Source organism: Lynx canadensis, chromosome B1, assembly GCF_007474595.2.
Source record: "Lynx canadensis isolate LIC74 chromosome B1, mLynCan4.pri.v2, whole genome shotgun sequence".
Taxonomy (NCBI): Eukaryota; Metazoa; Chordata; class Mammalia; order Carnivora; family Felidae; genus Lynx; species Lynx canadensis.
In genome coordinates, this window is record NC_044306.2 from 58,819,966 (window position 1) to 58,838,309 (window position 18,344).

The window sequence follows — 18,344 nt, forward strand, 5'->3', positions numbered from 1 at the left end:
ATTATTTATATTGGGTCATGCTTTCTAGGAACACAGGGGTAAAGGATGAGTGTAGCCAATGAAGAGGACAGCTGCACTAAATTCTAGTTATTGGGGATTTGAGGTTACTAAATTAGTGTGTGAGGTAAGACAAAGCTGAAAAAATCTTTATCTCCCATTGAAGGTGCTATAAACTGCTTTGAGTGATAGTATTAGAAATAAAACAAAGATGAAAATGAATTTATAGAGACCATAATTAACAGTAATAGCTAGTATTTATTATCTGCTACAACTACTGTGTATTTTCACAAACAGCTTATTCCTCCTAACAAACCTGTGATATAGGTATTACATGCCCTTTTTGTAGATAAGAAAATAAGGCACAGGTTAAATGACTTCCCTAAGGTGACAGAGCTGGAAAGCAGAAGAGTCCAGAGTCAACCCAGGCAACCTAACCATTAAGCAAAACTGTCTTTCAGCAAGGTAGATTAAGGCTTTTCTTTCTAACATCTTAAGTTTGAGCCAGTCTTTGAAAGCATAAACAAAGACTGCTGTGAAAACATAAGGGAGGATAGGTCAGGACTTGATATGTTCCTAATTTATTTATTTATTAAGTGAGAGAGAGACAGAGCTTGAGCAAGGGAGGAACAGAGGGAGAGGCAGACACAGAATCTGAAGCAGGCTCCAGGTTCTGAGCTGTCAGCACAGAGACCAGGCAGGGCTTGAACTCACGAACTGCCAGATCATGACCTGAGTCAAAGTCCAACGCTTAACTGACTGAGCTACCCAGGCGCCCATATGTTCTTACTCTTTTGTATGTAATTGGAGAAGCAGCATAAAGTGGATGAATCTGTGCTCTGGAGCCAGCTCATCTGGGTTTAACCGTTCTACTTTCAGTTAGGGACGTAAGGGAAGTTACTTCATTTTTCTCATTTGTAAAATGTGGATAATAGTATCTAGCTCATAAGGCAATTGTGAGGATTGAATGAGTTAATTTATAGAAAGTGCTTAGAACAGTGACTTGGCAAATGGTAAGTGCATGATAAGTTTCATTTATTATTTATTATTTTTATTGTTATCTTTACTGTTATTATCAACATTCATTTCTGCATCCATATTTCTTTTTTAATGTATTTAAATGTTTATTTATTTAGATACATAGCAAGCAAGGGAGGGGCAGAGAGAAGGAGAGATTCCTAAGCAGGCTCCACACTGTCAGCATGGAGCCCGATGTGGGGCCTGAACTCAGGAACTGCAAGACAATGATCCAAGCCAAAATCAAGAGTCAAACATTCAACCAACTGGGCCACCCAGGCACCCCTTCTTTTCTTTCTTAATGTTTACTCGTTAAAAAAAAATGTTTCTTTTGAGAGAGCATGCACATGCGGGGGAGGGGCAGAGAAAAGGAGACAGAGTTCCAAGCAGGCTACAGCTGACCAGTGCAGAGCCCAGTGTGGAGCTCCAGCTCATGAACCATGAGATCATGACCTGAGCCGAGATCAAGAGTCAGACTCTTAATCGACTGAGTCACCCAGGCACCCCTAAACGTTTATTCATTTTTGAGAGAGTGCAGGAGCAAGGGAGGAGCCGACAGGGGGGACAAAGGATCCAAATCGAGCTCTGCACTGACAGCAGAGAGGCCAAGTGTGGGGTTAGAACTCATGAACCATGAGATAATGACCTGAGCTGAAATCAGATGCTTAACCAGCTGACCCACCCAGGTGCTCCTAGATGCATATTTCAATAGCCTTTTTCTTCAATTTAAATTGTTTTATGAGCGGGGCCCCTGGGTGGCTCAGTTGGTTAAGCATCCGACTTCGGCTCAGGTCATGATCTCGCGGTCTGTGAGTTCGAGCCCCACATCAGGCTCTGTGCTGACAGCTCAGAGCCTGGAGCCTGTTTCAGATTCTGTGTCTCCCTCTCTCTCTGACCCTCCCCTGTTCATGCTGTCTCTCCCTGTCTCAAAAATAAATAAACATTAAAAAAAAATTATTGGTCAATGCATGGTCCTCTTTACCTTATTTAATAATATAAAAAATATCTGTGAACCCTTTGCCCTACCCAAGAACTAAAACACAATAGCTATACTTGTGTTCATCATCTGTCTTTTCTGCCTGGCTTCCTGTCACCCCCATTTATGTAGCTACCATCCTCAATTTTATGTTTTGTCTTGCCTTCTTTTTATAGCTTTATCTCAAACTTATTTATTGTTTTTGAGTGTCATAAAAAGGCTATCATGCTGCATATAAACTTCAAGGACTTTTTTCTTTCATTCAACATTGTATTAAGACTGATATTCTGTGTGGCTATATTTTTCTTTTCACTAAGCAGAATATTCCACTGTTTGAAATCCTATAACCTTACATCCTCATGTCAATAGGCATTTTCATTTGTTGCGTTTCCTACTCTTAGAAACAGCACTATCAAGAACTTTTTTTTAAATGTTTATTTTGAGAGAGCAAGTACGTGTCTGTGCATGAGCAGGGGAGGGGCAGAGAGAGCAAGAGAATTCCAAGCAGGCTGCGCAGCCCCATCAGGACTGGAACTCACAAACTGTAAGATCATGACCTGAGTTGAAATCAAGAGTTGGACGCGTAACCGACTGAGCCGGCCCAAGAACATTCTTGTGTGTGTCAACTGATTCATAAATAAATTTTATAGACTTTGATACATAAAGTAACATCAATAAACTTGAGCCTACTGGGAAAATAAAATCTGAGAAATGTCTAGGTTAGAATTTCTCAGCCTTGCACTATGAACATTTTGAACCTGGTAAGTGTTTGTTAAGGGAGCTGACCCTGTGCATTGTAGAATGCTTAACAGCATCCCTGGCCTCTATTCCACTGAATGTCAGTGGCACCCTATCCTAAATTTATGACTACTAAGTGTGTCCCCTGGGAGGCAAAATCGCTCCTAATTGAAAAGCACTGATACAGGTGGAAAGGAAGAATAAAAAGAAACTTCATCCAAAAAGAAAGGATCGAGGTTCCTAGAAAGAAAAAAAACTGCTACTGAGAAAACTAAAGATACGTAACCTTCAACTAAGCATAACCTCCAACTAACCATAACCTTCATGGAAATTTATCAAGTAGGCATTATAAAACCTACCATACTTACATAATGACCATATTGCAGGGATATTAAAAAATGAGTGTCATAACTTAGTCCTGGTATTAAAGACCTTTTTCTGAAATGTTTTAACTAGTAAATCCCCTTTTATCTAGTTATTTCTGCAGTTGGCTTCCGGTGTGATCACTGAATCTACTTAAAGGGGGGCATGATGACCTATTTACCCAAAGAAGGCAAAACCTTCCTATTCCTTATTCCCCTTCCTGTTCTTTACCTTTTATACTTGTTTTTTTTTTATTTTCTCTATTTCCATTATCTTAGAGAAATATACTTAAAGACTTTGTGTATCCTTCTTGACCGCTGTATATTATAAACTGTTTTCCTTTTTTCTTTGCCCAAAAGAATCTCTAGATTTTAGTCAGAAATACCATTTGTAGAGTTTTAAGGAAAATGTATATCTCAGAGTTGCGTGAACAGAAATGAGCAATATTGTTATGCCAGGAAAGCTGCCAAAATTACTTTTGGAGAAACAAAGTTTTGTATACTGACTTTCAGTGTGAAAACACAGTTGATGTGAAGAAGAGTAAATCCTGTGAAGCTGATGTCTCCAGTGACCTTCGACAAGAAGTAGAAAATCATTATAAGCTTTCTCTGCCTGAAGATTTCTATCACTTCTGGAAGTTCTGTGAAGAGCTTGATCCTGAAAAGCCAGCTGGTGAGTTGCTCCAAAATCATTCTGCTTCTCCGAGTGGAAAAGACAGTAGGAAACTGGAGCAAGGATCTAAACAGTTCATAGAAAAGGAACTTTTTCAAAGATATTTCTAAGAAATAGAAAAATAATGCTATAATATGTCACTATCCCCTGTTATACTGGCAAAGGTAAATAATTTCACAACATGCTTTGATGAGGGTTTAAAGGAAAACAAGTACTTTGATTTGTTGCAGGAGTTTTAGTATGACTTAGCAGTTCTAGAAACTTGGCGGTTAGATGAACTAAAAATGTTCATTTCAATCAAATTTATTGAAACAAAAGTAGGAAATGGCTTAAACAGTAACACATCTATCGATGGATATTCATAGTTTTAAAAGAACAAGGTAGATTTTATATAATAAAGTATTGTGCCTAAAATATGTCAAGTGAAAAAAAAATGTGTAGAGTATGCTACCGTTTGTTTTTTGTTTTTTTTTTTTAAGTTTATGTTGAGAGAGCACGAGCAGGGAAAGGGCAGAAAGAGAGGGGGAATTCCAAGCAGGCTCCACACAGCCAGTACAGAGCCAGACACGGGGCTCAAACTCACAAATTGTGAGATCATGACGTGATATCATGATCAACAGTCGGATGCTTAACCTATTGAGCCACCCAGGTGACCCCCCCATCCCATTCATATATATTTTTTAGAAGTCAAGGACACACGTATTCCTGTGTACTTTCTCTGTGCTTATGTACTGTCTGTGAAAGAATGCACAAAAAACTGATGATTGTGACAGAGTTACTTTTCACCATTTTGTGCTGTTTATATGTTTTAACAGGTGGGAGAGAAGCACTCCCATATACTACTGATGGAAATGTGTATTGGTAGATAACAGTTTTGGCAATATAGCAAAACACTTAAAGTGTGCAGCAACTTTTCTAAAAATATGATTGTACAACGTGTATTAGCAAAGATGTTCACTGAAGCATTGTTTAGAGTAAAAAAAATTAGAAATGGTTAATGTCTCAATAATGGAATATCATACAGCTATTAAAGATTAGGAAAAAATTTTTGATAGCATGGAAAAATATTCAGAAAGTTTGAGGACAGAATGGAAAACAACCATTATAAAACAGCATAATTGTCTTTAAAATATCTATATGTTCATAGAAGGAGGAAAACCTTGTTATTGTATATCAGACTATTAACCTTGTTATGACTGGCTAATAAGATGGATGACTTTAGTTTTTTGTTACTTTAAAAATTAGCGTAGGGACACCTGGGTGGCTCAGTTGGTTAAGTGTCCCATTCTTGATTTCAGCTTAGGTCATGATCTTGCAGTTTGAGTTCGAGCCCCACATTGGACTCTGAGCTGTCAGCATGGAACCTGCTTGGGATTCTGTCTCTCTCTCCATCTCTTTCTCTCTGCCCCTCCTCTTCCCCTCTCAAAATAAATAAACTTAAAAAAAATCAGTGTAATGGTTTCACTCTTATGTGGATCCTGAGAAACTTAACAGGAACCCATGGGGGAGGGGAAGGAAAAAAAAAAAAGAGGTTAGAGTGGGAGAGAGCCAAAGCATAAGAGACTCTTAAAAACTGAGAACAAACTGAGGGTTGATGGGGGGTGGGAGGGAGGGGAGGCTGGGTGATGGGTATTGAGGAGGGCACCTTTTGGGATGAGCACTGGGTGTTGTATGGAAACCAATTTGTCAATAAATTTCATATATATAAAAAAATTAAAAAAATAAAAACTAAAAAAAAAAAAATCAGTGTATGCTACCCTAAGTTCCAAATAAGCTGAACTATTTTTCCCCTCTGAATAAACTGTTTCTGTGCCTTTATTTGTATTGTCACCTCTTCCAAGAATTTTCTTCCTCTCTCAATCCCCATCTCCTTACATATCCAGGTCCTGCCTGGAGTGCTTATTCTCTCTTAAAGAAGCAACAAGGACCCATCTGATATAAAAAGATATGTTTGACATGCACACTGACTGGTTTTATTTAGCATTCTCCCTTTGTGATCTTGGTTGGAGAAGAGATGCAATCATCCAGAATTAAGGTTGGCCAAAGGCAAGGGAATTGAGAGTGATAGTTGGCTGAGGTGTAGGAAGAAGGGAAAGGAAATGTTTTCATTAAATATATTTTTTATTAAATAAATTATTTACCCTCCATGCACATTCACTTACTGTCCATCTTATTTCTTCCTTAATATGGGTGTGCTACAAACATTTGAGGCTAATAACAACATAGTAATGAGACAATGTAAGTACTTGAAGCTCTAATATGCCCATGAGAATACAAAACAGTCTGGCTTTGTCTAAAATAAGAGACAGCAGAAATGTTTGAAATGTAATCAGTTGTAAATTTAAGAGAGAATCTTAAATGTGAGTGCCACATTTTCATTGCTCTGATTTTTCATTATGTATGTCTTCAAATGTAACTGAAGCTCTTTGATTTTAGAAGCTCTTTTTTTTTTTTTAAGAAAATTTCTTAGAAATAGTTTACGAATGAAAGGCCTTTCCTGTCTGCCTTCAGAAAGTTATTGTCTCAATAAACTTACTTACTTTATAGATTCACTTTCCACAAGCCTCGGACTTCGATTAGTGGGTCCTTATGATATCCTTGCCGGAAAACATAAAATGAAGAAAAAGTCAGCAAACCTGAATTTTAACCTTCACTGGAGATTTTACTATGATCCTCCTGAGTTCCAGACCATTATTATTGGAGATAATAAAACTCAGTTCCACATGGGGTATTTCAGGTAAAGGATCTTTTCTTCTGTAAAATACAGCTACTGGGCTGTATACATAGTATAAGAATATAAGTAGACATTCACTGGACTCAAGGTGAAGGGCATGTTTTCCTCTTTTTGGTGGATACATAGGCATTTAATGTTCTTGATAATATCATTGTAGCCTACCCTAAGATGAGTGAATTCTTCAGGGTTGAACCTCACTGGTTTTTCCTTTGTGGTTATAAACTTTTTTACCTTTTGGGTTCAGAAACACTCTTGTGGCCCAAGAAAGTTAATTTAGAGCAGCTGTCGTGGCTTAAATTAGCCCTGTGCTTCCAGGGGCCATAGAAATAAGAATATGCTATGGAGTCAGACTGGTTCTATTATCTGAGTGACCATGTGCCAGCCACCTTTAATGATTGTGATTTTCTATGACTCAGTTTCTGTTTACCCAGTTTCCTCTAGTAAGATGAGGATAATAATTGTACATACTTAATGGGAATGTTAAAAGGATTAAATGGATATGCAAAATGCTTAGACTATTAAGAAATAGAAGTACCTTGAGAGAGAAAAAATACCTTGGCCACTTCTATCAGTAGAGATGCTGTTTGAAGATCGACTGGGGGATAATACAGGAAGTAGAGGAAACCTGCCTAGTGAGAAGTGTGGTACTGTAGAATGCACAAAGGGCTGGGAATTGGGTTATATAGATTCTGCTTCTGGCTTTGCCATTAATTTACTAGGACCTTGGCTGAGTCACTTCATTGCTGTGTATTGGTATCCTTTGTTGTAAAGTAAAATGATTTGATTATATGTATGAATTGTATCCCTTTCCTTCTCATGTTTTATAATTCTGCTTGTCCTGTTTCTTTTTGTTTCTCTACCTTTTTTCACAGGCTATAAAACTAAGGTAGAGAGGATTGTGTGTAATTTCCCCTACTTTTGACAGGCCTTATTCCCCCTTTCTTTGTATTTAGATATAAAAGTAACTAGGTCCTAAGAATTTTAATTTTAGATCTGTTATATAAGCAAGATTTATTGGAGATATTCCTAAGAAACTTAGAGCTTAAACCTGGCAAATTTGTCCCAATTTCTTTTTTTTTTTTTTTTTTAATTTTTTTTTTTTTTCAATGTTTTATTTTTATTTTTGGGACAGAGAGAGACAGAGCATGAACGGGGGAGGGGCAGAGAGAGAGGGAGACACAGAATCGGAAACAGGCTCCAGGCTCTGAGCCATCAGCCCAGAGCCTGACGCGGGGCTCGAACTCACGGACCGCGAGATCGTGACCTGGCTGAAGTCGGACGCTTAACCGACTGCGCCACCCAGGCGCCCCTGTCCCAATTTCTTAAAAACCTGCAGACATAAATTGTCTATAGGTCTAAAATTATATTTGCCTGATAAATGAGGGGCAACTAAATTTTTAATATCTTTTGCTTACACAGGGATTCTCCTGATGAACTTCCTGTATATGTTGGTACAAATGAAGCAAAGAAAAACTGCATAATTGTTCAAAGTGGAGATAATGTGTTTGCTGCGGTCAAGTAAGAAAATTTTTTAATCCTTCTCCTATTTATAATACTTGTTTATACTTTTTGTACTGTCTCAGTCCATCACTGAGGCACATTGAGGTAACTACAAAATTTTAGATTTCAAGAGATCACTTCCATGATGTTTGCAGATATTCTTATCCACACTTTTTTTTTTTTTATGTTTATTTTTGAGAGACAGAGTGTGAGCAGTGGAGGGGCAGAGAGTGGGAGACGCAGAATCCCAAGCAGGCTTCAGGCTCTGAGCTGTCAGCACAGAGCCCAATGCGGGGCTCAAACCCATGAACCGTGAGATCACGACCTGAGCCGAAGTCAGACACGTATCCACACTTCTATTTGGCTACTTTTCACCAAAAAAGTACCCATCTTATAAAACAAATTACTTTAAGAAAAATATTATCTAATCTTGACTTCATTAGTCCCATGGCAAAATCAAAAGATTTTTAGGCATTTTATTTTAAACACCATCACTAAGAGTTCATTAAAAGAACCCATTGTGTACAGTTCAAAGATTTAATACAGTAAAAGCAGGTGCTCATAAATTGCTGACTCACTATATTGTACACCTGAAACTAATATAACACCATACGTTAACTATACTGGAATTAAAGAAAAGAAAGTCAGGCGCTCATAAAATTTTTGGAAGGGCCAGTGGAGCCTCCAGACGTGCCAGTTGTGTGGCAGAGCTGGCTTGGCAGTGGAGTTTATAGCTGTGCCGCTGTTGGGGAGCGGTCAAGAACTGCTGCCACAGGTCGTTATCGTCAGTCACTGTCTGTGATTGAACCTGTGGGAGTAAAAGGGCTGCCCTGCCTCCGCCTCTCAGCCCAGATAGAAGCTGAAGACCAGGCACCGACATCTCAGCTGTAGCTGCTCCTGAATAGTCTGATGCCTCTAATGAGTCACTGCTGGAAACAGACGCACAGCCTCCACCTGGTATCTGTTCTGCCTTTCAGATTTCAAGGAATTGTATCTGAGAGTAGCTAGGCCTCCTGTGGAGCCGGAGCTGAAGAGTAGTGTGGGAAATGTAGCAAGCTCTTGTGGGAAAGGGGCTTTGAATGGAGCTGCGTGAGCCAGTCCATATACTGTGCCAGCCACAGACTTGATTTGAAGCTGTCTGGCAGCAGCTGTGCAGTTTACATTGTAATAAAATGAAGAAAGCAATCTTTGTCACCTTCCATATAAATAGGTCATGTTTTGTGTGACCTCTTTTCATACCCTACTTGAAAAGACTTCTATTCCCTGTGACTCAGTAGTGCAAATTTCCAGTAAACAATTCAAACTAAGTCAACAGGTGCCCTCTCTAGACTGCTGCGTGCATACTGGTATATCTGAAAGAGCAACTATATGGTGGATGTCAGAAAAAAGCTGTTTGTCTTTCTGATACCTCCCAGTTTTTTCCACAGTGTTTCTTGTTATTTACAATTTATATATTCTTTTAAACTCTTCAGATTATTCCGTTTAAATTGGTGGTATCTTTATTAGAAACTGTTGCCATTTACTTATTACCTGTCTCTTGCATTAACATACAAGTTCCATGAGGGTAGAGGCTTTTCCTTATGCACAGTACCTGCCCCGCAGTAGATGCTGCATAAATAATTTATTCATTCCACAAATAATTTGGCATGCAAAAATGCAGGACTTTTCATTAGTCTTAGTAAAAATCTTTTTTTAAAGTCTGTTTATTTTGAGAGATGGTGTGAATGGGGTAGGGGCAGAGAGAGAGGGAGAGAAAGAGTCCCAAGCAGGCTCTGTGCTGTCAGCACACATCCTAATGCAGGGCTCAGACTCACAAATTATGAGAGCAAGACCTGAGCCAAAATCAAGAGTTGGACATTTAACCAGCTGAGCCCTCCAGGTACCCCATCACCTAAAATTCTTTTTTAAAAAAGAAAGATACAGTGGTAAAATAATCCAAGACTGTTCTGGTTTTTGTGGGGTTTTTTGTTTTGTTTTGTGTTTTGTTTTAGCTTATTGGAGAACACCAAAAAGGAAACAAAAATTGGTGACAATTGTATAATTTAGGTGAAGACCAGGGACTCTTTGAGTACCTAATGTTATTTCACACAAAGAACGTTTTCTACCTTCAATAATTTATCTCAATTTAGAAGTAAAAGGTTAAAGTACTTTTCAGGTATTATAACTGTTTTAGTTTTTTGGCACCTTCCTTTACTTAAATCAACTAATCAGGGCACTTAGTTTATTTCTTTATCAGCCTGAGTAAGATCTTTTTAAGGAAGACTATTTGTAATAAACATTATTTTTATGCTCAGGGAAACTAGTTCTCTTTGTGCAGAATTTAATACCAAAGAGATGCAAATTCAGCCACCAAACATTAGTAAAGATTAAAGAATTTTAATACTGGGATGCCTGCGTGGCTCAGTTGGTTCAGCGACTGACTCTTGATCTTGGCTCAGATCATGATCTCACTGTTCATGAGTTAGAGCCCCACACTGGGCTTTGTGCAGACAGCAAGGAGCCTGCTTGAGATTCTCTCTCTCCCTCTCTCTGCCTCTGCCCTCCATGAATGTGCTCTCTCCTCTCTCTCTGTCTCTCTCTCTCTCTCTCTCTCTCTCAAACTTAAAAAAAAAGAATGATTTTTTTTCTCTCTCTTTTTTTTTCTCTAAAATAATTATAGCAATAGTTTTGACCTCAAAGTCCTCCTGCAAGGTTTCAGAGACCCCATAGTGTCCTCAGACCATTCTTTGATAACTGCTAGTTAATGGTTTTAAACCTGACTGCATATCAGGACCTCATGAGTTATGGTTAAGAGTACTTCACCTTAAGCTCTGTAGGTCTTACTTCTAGAGATGCCACTTGAGTACATCTCGAATAACACTCAGGAAATTTTTTTTAACTTTTTTTTTTTTTTTAAGTTTATGTATTTGAGAGAGACAGAGACAGTGTTGGGGGTGGGGAGCAGAAAGAGGGAGAGAAAAAGAATCCCAAGCAGATTCCACACCGTCAGCATGGAACCCGATGTGGGGCTCAAACCCAGGAAACTGTGGGATCATATCTTGAGCCAGAACCAAGAGTTGGACGCACAACGAACTAAGCTACCCAGGCACTCCAGGAATATTTTTTTTTAAATACATGTTATAAGTATATCTAAATGTAATCTGTAATTATACTTCTGTAATTTTAATTAAGTGTAAATGGGCATTAGAAATGAATGAACATTCATTTGATGAATGCTTACTTTGTGCAGGCACAAATACTATGTAAAACATTTGGTACTTAGTAAAAGAATAAATGTGGCCAATAGATCATGGGTCAACTTGTTAAATAATCTTTTTTCTTCTTGCCTGCTGCCTCCATGGTCTCTGCCACCCTGCCTTTCTATACAGGGTCATATGGATTTGTTACTGTAGGCAATGATTTTTCAAACACTAGCTCCAAGTACTTTTAACCATTAACCCAGGAGGTTCTGATGTATATTCAGGTTTGAACCTGAAAAGCAGTTATCAAACAGTAGTATGTAGACTCCCAGGGGTGCCTGACGCTTTTTTAGGAGGACTCTGAGGTCAAAACTATTTGTGATAATACGTCATTTTTGCATCAGTGGCACAAAGGTAATGGTGGGTAATACTGATGATACCTTGACAGGAATCAAGGTAATGGCACCAGATTTACAGTTGTCATTCACAGCAGTAATATAATGCGAATGTCATCTAAGAATGTCAGTGATGAAGCAGTAAAGATATTAGATCTCTACCATCGGGTACACAATCTGTTTAACATTTTGTGTAATGTGATGGGAAGCACGTGGAAAGCACTTCTGCATCCTCAAATGTTAACGTTTATCTCAAGGAAAACGGTCTTAAGAGATACAGTTGGGAGCTGAACTTTTCTTGTTTATTTGAGAGAATGACTGACAACGTCTGGATAGTCTGACATGGGTATTTGGCAGACATTTTCTCAAATGAGCCAAAGAAAACAACTGTGACTGTATTTGTTGTCAGTGATAAAATTTGAGATTTCAAAAGCAAAAATTAGAATTAAGGAAGCTTGTAACCACCGTTGTGAGCTTAATTGCTTCTCACTACCTGAAGACTTTTTAGTGAGATGGTGGTAATATTAATGAACGTGATTTTTTCACATTGTGATGTAATGGAGACAATTTTTTTTTTTAATTTTAATTCCAGTGTAGTTAACATACAGCGTTATATTAGTTTCAGGTGTACAATAGTGATTCAGCAATTCCATATATTACTCAGTTTTCATCAAGATAAGTATACTCTTAATCCCCTTCGCATATTCCCCTCCTCCCCCACACCTCCCCTGCAGTGACCATCTGTTTATTCTCTATAGTTGAGTCTGGGGGGTTTTTTTGGCTTCCCCCCCCCCTTTGTTCATTTGTTTCTTAAATTCCATATATGAGTGGAATCATATGGTATTTATCTTTTTTGCCTGCCTTATTTCGCTTAGCATTATACCCACTAGATCCATCCATGTTGTTGTTATAAATGGTAGGATTTCATTCTTTTTTATGGCCAAATAATATTTTATTATATGTATACACACACACACACACACACCACATCTTTATTCATCTATCAGTGGAGACTTGGGCTGGTTCCATAATTTGGCTGTTGTAAATAATGCTGCAACAAACATAGAGATGCATATATCCCTTCAAATTAGTATTCTTTGGGTAAATACCAAGCAGTGCAATTACTGGATCATGTGGTAATTCTATTTTTAATTTTTTTGAGGAACCTACATGCTGTTTTCCACAGTGGCCACACCAGTTTGCATTCCCACCAACAGTGCGTGAGAGTTCTTGTTTAGCCACATCCTCACCAGCACTGTTTCTTGTATTATTTTAGCCATTCTGACAGGTGTGCAGCGATATCTCATTGTAGGTTTTTAAAAATTATTTAAGTATTCTCTACACCCAACATGGGGCTCAAACTCAAGACCCTGGCATCAGGAGTTACATGCCCTTTCGAATGAGCCAGCCAGGCACCCTTCCTTGTAGTTTTGATTTGTATTTCCCTGACGGCGAGTGATGTTGAGCATCTCTTCATGTGTCTTGGTCATCTCTGTGTCTTCCTTGGGGAAAGGTCTGTTCATGTCTTCTGCCTGTTTTTTAATTGGATTATTTGTGTTTTCGGTGTTGAGTTCTATAAGTTCTTTATGTATTTTGGATACCAACCCTGTATCAGATATGTCATTTGCAAATACCTTCTCTCATTCTGTTGGTTGTCTTTTAGTTTTGTTGGTTGTTTCTTTTGCTGTGCTGAAGCTTTTTATTTTGATGGAGTTCCAATAGTTCATTTTTGCTTTTGTTCCCCCTTGTCCTCAGAAGACCTCTAGAAAGCTGCTGTTACAGCCAATGTCTGAAAAATTACTGCCTGTCCTGTTTTCTAGGAATTTTATGGTTCAGGGTCTCATGTTTGGGTCCTTAAGCCATTTTGAGTTTATTTTTGTATATGGCCTAAGAAAATGGTCCAGTATCATTCTTTTGCATGTAAAAGAATTTGTTGGGAGACTGTCTTTTTCCCACTGCATATTTTTGCTTCCTTTGTTGAAGATAATTGACCACATAATTGGTTTATTTCTGGGATTTCGGTTCTGTTCCATTGATTTGTGTCTGTTTTTGTGCCAGTACTGTGCTGTTTTGATCACTACAGCTTTGTAATACAACTTGAAATTTGGAATTGGGATGCCTCCAGCCTCGTTTTTCTTTTTCAAGATCGCTTTGGCTATTTGTGGTCTTTTGTGGTTATATACAAATTTTAGGATTGTTCTAATTCTGTGAAAAATACTGTTCATATTTTGATAGCGATTGCATTAAATCTGTAGATTGCTTTGGGTAGTATGGACATTTTAACAATATTTGTTCTTACAATCCATGAGCATAGAATATCTTTCCATTTGTTTGTGTCATCTTCAATTTCTGTAATGGAGAGAATTTGATAAAATGAAAAATTTCAATATTTGTAAGATCTGCATAACTTAGTGAACCAGTATTTTGCAAAGACCACTGAAGGATTCATTCAAGGTTCAAGGTATCCCGTTGGATTTAACGTAACAGAGTACAAATGTTTACAGTGATTGTTTCTGTTTGCATATTGCAACTTTAGGCATCACAAAGCAAAGTATTGGAGAGTAGGTTTGAAGCTGAGAGACCAAAGCCTAATAAACTGATATAGAAATAGTCATAATAATGTGATTAAGTATGAAAAGACAGATACTAAGTACCTTAAGTAGTGGTGGAAGTCTTCATCGTGAGAATATTTTACCTAGACCTTGATGAATGCATAAGAACTTACTACAAAGAACGGGAAGAAGAGTGTTCTAGGCAAGGGGACAGTATGTGCATGGAAGTATGAAAGCAAGTGGCACAGAGTACTTGAAGGCCTGTATGCCCATATGCCACACAGGGTAGGGAAACTATAAAGAGTGATTTACCTAGAACTGACATGATCAGTTTGCTTATAATGGTTAATGTAAATACATTCTCTTGATACACAGCTGGTTAAGATTGAAGGTAACATTAGGTGTAATATGTGTGCTGTAATCAGAAGACAATGATTTTGGTGGTCTTGGCTTCTCTGCACTTCAGTCCACTCATACTAATTCTATGAATTTAGGTAAGTTGATTATCCTATGTGCTTGTTTCCTTATTTGTAAAATGGGGATAAGAATACCCACTCTAAATGTTCCAAACTCTTTACAGCCATAGCAAACTGTCAGGTGTTAGTAGTAAATAGAAGGAAGTTTCCTTCTGAGAGTCTGGAGGTAGCTATAGAGGAAGGGGGTTGAGTTGTGTGTCCAGCTGAGTGCTGCTTCCTGCTGCATTTTACCCTGAACCTTCTGCTCTGCTGGCAAAATCTTAACCTGCTTATGATAAAACATAACTATTTCCCTAACTGGCATTGATGTATGATATTTTTCACATACTTTAAAATTATTTTGAATTGTGCTTTTGTATAAGCTTATAAAATAGCTTTTATTGCCTTTTACATTTTCTAAATTTATCATAACACAAATTTGTAGATAACAGTTTGAAAAAGTCTGCTGATCCTAAGTATTGCAAGTATCTTCTGGCTCCTTTTAAAAAATCCTTTTTGGTATCCATATACTATTTTCTTGTGTCCTACCACACTTCTCCAAGGCAGTATGCTGTATGTTATTATCAATAATATGGCATAAATTTGGTTTAATCTCACCTTTTAATTTATTTATTTTTAATGTTTTTATTTATTTTTGAAGGAGAGAGAGAGAGCGTGCAAGCGAGCATGAGCAGGGGAGGAGCAGAGAGAGAGGGAGACACAGAATCTGAAGCAGGCTCCAGGCTCTGAGCTGTCAGCACAGAGCCTGACGCAGGGCTCAAACTCACGAACCATGAGATCATGACCTGAGCTGTAGTCTGACGCTTAACCGACTGAGCCACCCAGGCCCCCCTAATGTCAACTTTTTAAATACCTCATATCTTTTTTTAAATGTATATTTATTTATTGTTGAGAGAGAGCACAAGCAGGGGAAGGGGGGAGAGAGAGAGAGAGAGAGAGACAGACAGACAGACTGACTCAAGCAGTGATGCGGGACTCAGACTCCCAAACTGTGAGATCATGACCTGAGCTGAAGTTGAGAATCAGACACTTAACCGACTGAGCCACCCAGGCACCCTAGTCTTTTATCTTTATTATAGAGACAATACATTATAGAGACAATGCAGACTTGAATCATGCTTGCTGTTTCTGTGACTGGTAGCTTTTTATTAATAATTGTTTTTCTCTTGAAGAAATCTATTAGACATTTGAGAGAACTGTTGGTAATCTGCAGTCTTTTTCTTGCATGGAATTGGATGTCTCTAACATACTCCCTTAACTTCCCAAGATCTGTATACTTAGTACAGTGGCCTGAATAATAATGAGGGCTTTTACTTCTTTTTCAGATTATTTCTGATGAAAAAACTTAAGGAAGTAACAGATAAAAAGAAAACTAGTCTCTTGAAAAACATAGATGAAAAACTCACAGAAGCAGCCAGAGAACTGGGGTACTCACTGGAACAGAGAACCATGAAGATCAAACAGAGAGATAAGAAAGTATGGTTTAAATCTGTCAGTCTCAGACTGTTTTGCTTTTTAATAGAGATTTTCCTGTCCTGATTCCTTCCCACCTGCACATTAGCCTTCTCTTCTCCTGCCCCACCCTAAGAAGAGCTGGATACCCCCTCAGGGGCTCCTGTGGGGCTGCCCTGTCTGTGTCATTAGAGAGAGGACAGCCCGTGAGCAGGGCTGCTTGGGTGGTTCTCAGAAGTTGTTTCCCAGGATGGGCTAGTGCTGCTCTGGTTACCAGCTCATGCCAGTAGCGCTCACTCTTTTAATCTTGTTTTACCAGTTACTCATTTCATACAGTTGAGTAAAAGCAGCTTTGTGTACTGCGTTTACTTAAATTTCTTTAATAGCTAACGGCGGTTGCTTTAGTGCAAGGTGTTTCTGGGGAGTAGTTTTGTAAAGGTCTGCCTTAGAGTGGTTTAGTTAAGGGTTCAAAGGTACTTCCTTTTGAGAGACAATGTGTATTAAGATTTGTTCATTTTCTGCAGCAAATGTGTGTATAAGCAGTCCTATCTCCTTTTTCCTTACTGACCCCATCAGCATTTCCTTTTGCTTCACTTCTAACACCTGCAGTGTGAGTGGAGTGTTTTGTAAATGGCAAAGACTTCTGGGTTTTGAATCCTTTTGGTTTTTCACTTAACAAATTTCAGAGTAAGTTAATGGACAAGACAGAAGAATTCTGCTTTGGGGTAAATGAGAATTCTATAGGATTTTATTCTTATAACCTCGGGTGAAGAAGGACATTTACCACTGTGAAATGAGGGCACCCCCGTCTCCCAGCATTATCTACTGTGGCCAGTTCATCTGAAAGTTCTAGGCCAAATTTAGTTCTAGTTATTTCTGGATAAACTAGTACTGGTAACTAAGTAGTTAAATGTATTTATTTGGTCATTGAAAATCTTCTGCAGCAGGGGTGATACTCAGATAAGTTACACTCACTAAACTGCAGTCTCAGCAATTCTTCCTTTAATCCTAGAGACCAGAAATAATTTCTAAAAATGTACATTTGAATGAAAGTCATTGCAGTGGAGGTATTTTTAAATTACTTCAAGATGTTATGTTGCCATTTTCCCTTCCTAGTTTACATAGGGAGCCTCTCCTACCTGATGAGTGAAAGGAACAGTAGTATTTTTTTTTTTTTAAGTTTATGTATTTATTTTGAGAGAGCAAGCAGGGCAGGGGCAGAGAGACGAGGAGGGTGGGTGAGAGAGAATCCCAAGCAGGCTCTGCACTGTCAGTGCAGAGCCCAGTGTCGGGCTCAGACTCACAAACTGTTAAGATCGTGACCTGAGCTGAAATCAAGAGTCGGATGCTTAACCCACTGAGCCACCCAGGCACCCCTTAAAAATTTTTAAGTTTATTCATTTTGAGAGAGAGTGAACAAGGGAGGGGCAGAGAGAGGGGGGGGGGAGAGATAGAATCCCAAGCCGGCTCTGCCCTATCAGAGAGGAGACTGATGGGGGCTTAAACTCACAAACTGTGAGATCATGCCCTGAGCCCAAGCCGAGTCCCACGCTTAACTGAGTAAGCCATCCAGGCACCCCAGGAACGGTAGCATTTCTTGCCTTGTAATTATGTATCCCTAATTTGCTTGACTAAATACTGCATATTTGTGGACAGAAGAGCTTATAATAAATTCTTTCATCAGAGCCTTATTTTATTTTTCTACCATCAACTGTAATTTATTTCAAATGAGATTTAATTCTTCTCCATAACTATAAGATATAATTGGAGTTTAAATTTCATAGGTATGTTTATCCTGGCTCCCTTCCCCATGAGGTTTCTTTTTAGTACATGTTTTTCTTTCCATAACATTAGCTGGTAAAAACATAAAGGGAAAAACAGAACTTAAAAAACAACCATTATTTTATCCTCCCAAATACAATAGGTTGATGATTCTGCTTTTTGGTTCCTTGTCTATTAAAAAGAACTTCTGCTGTCAGATATTCATTTAATTAATATATTTCTAGTTTCAAAAAATTCAGTCCCACTCGTATATGTGAGTTAGTGATTTTGTCCTTCTGTATGAGAGTAATATATCCATTCTGGCATAATAGTGCACTATATGCTACACTAGAAATCATTGTTTTTATTCTTAATGGTACTTTATGGTGCTTTGGAATACAAAGCCCTTAGGAGTTACCTCATTCGACCTCTGCAACAAATCAGCAAAGGAATTCTCATCCTGTGTTATAGATCAGTAAATCGAGGTTTACAGAGGCTTTATTCCCTGTCGAAAATCTTAAGTGACCCGAGA

General features: G+C 38.3%; 1 protein-coding gene across 1 annotated transcript in view; it reads left to right on the forward strand.

Annotated features, from left to right (window-relative positions):
• Positions 1 to 18,344, forward strand: part of LOC115512087 (histone PARylation factor 1) — a 30,073-nt gene that overhangs the window by 952 nt on the left and 10,777 nt on the right. The window contains exons 2-5 of the mRNA XM_030312761.1: positions 3,604 to 3,763; positions 6,311 to 6,500; positions 7,917 to 8,015; positions 15,925 to 16,075. Coding sequence (XP_030168621.1) covers positions 3,604 to 3,763; positions 6,311 to 6,500; positions 7,917 to 8,015; positions 15,925 to 16,075 — 600 coding nt within the window. The remainder of the gene's footprint in view (positions 1 to 3,603; positions 3,764 to 6,310; positions 6,501 to 7,916; positions 8,016 to 15,924; positions 16,076 to 18,344) is intronic.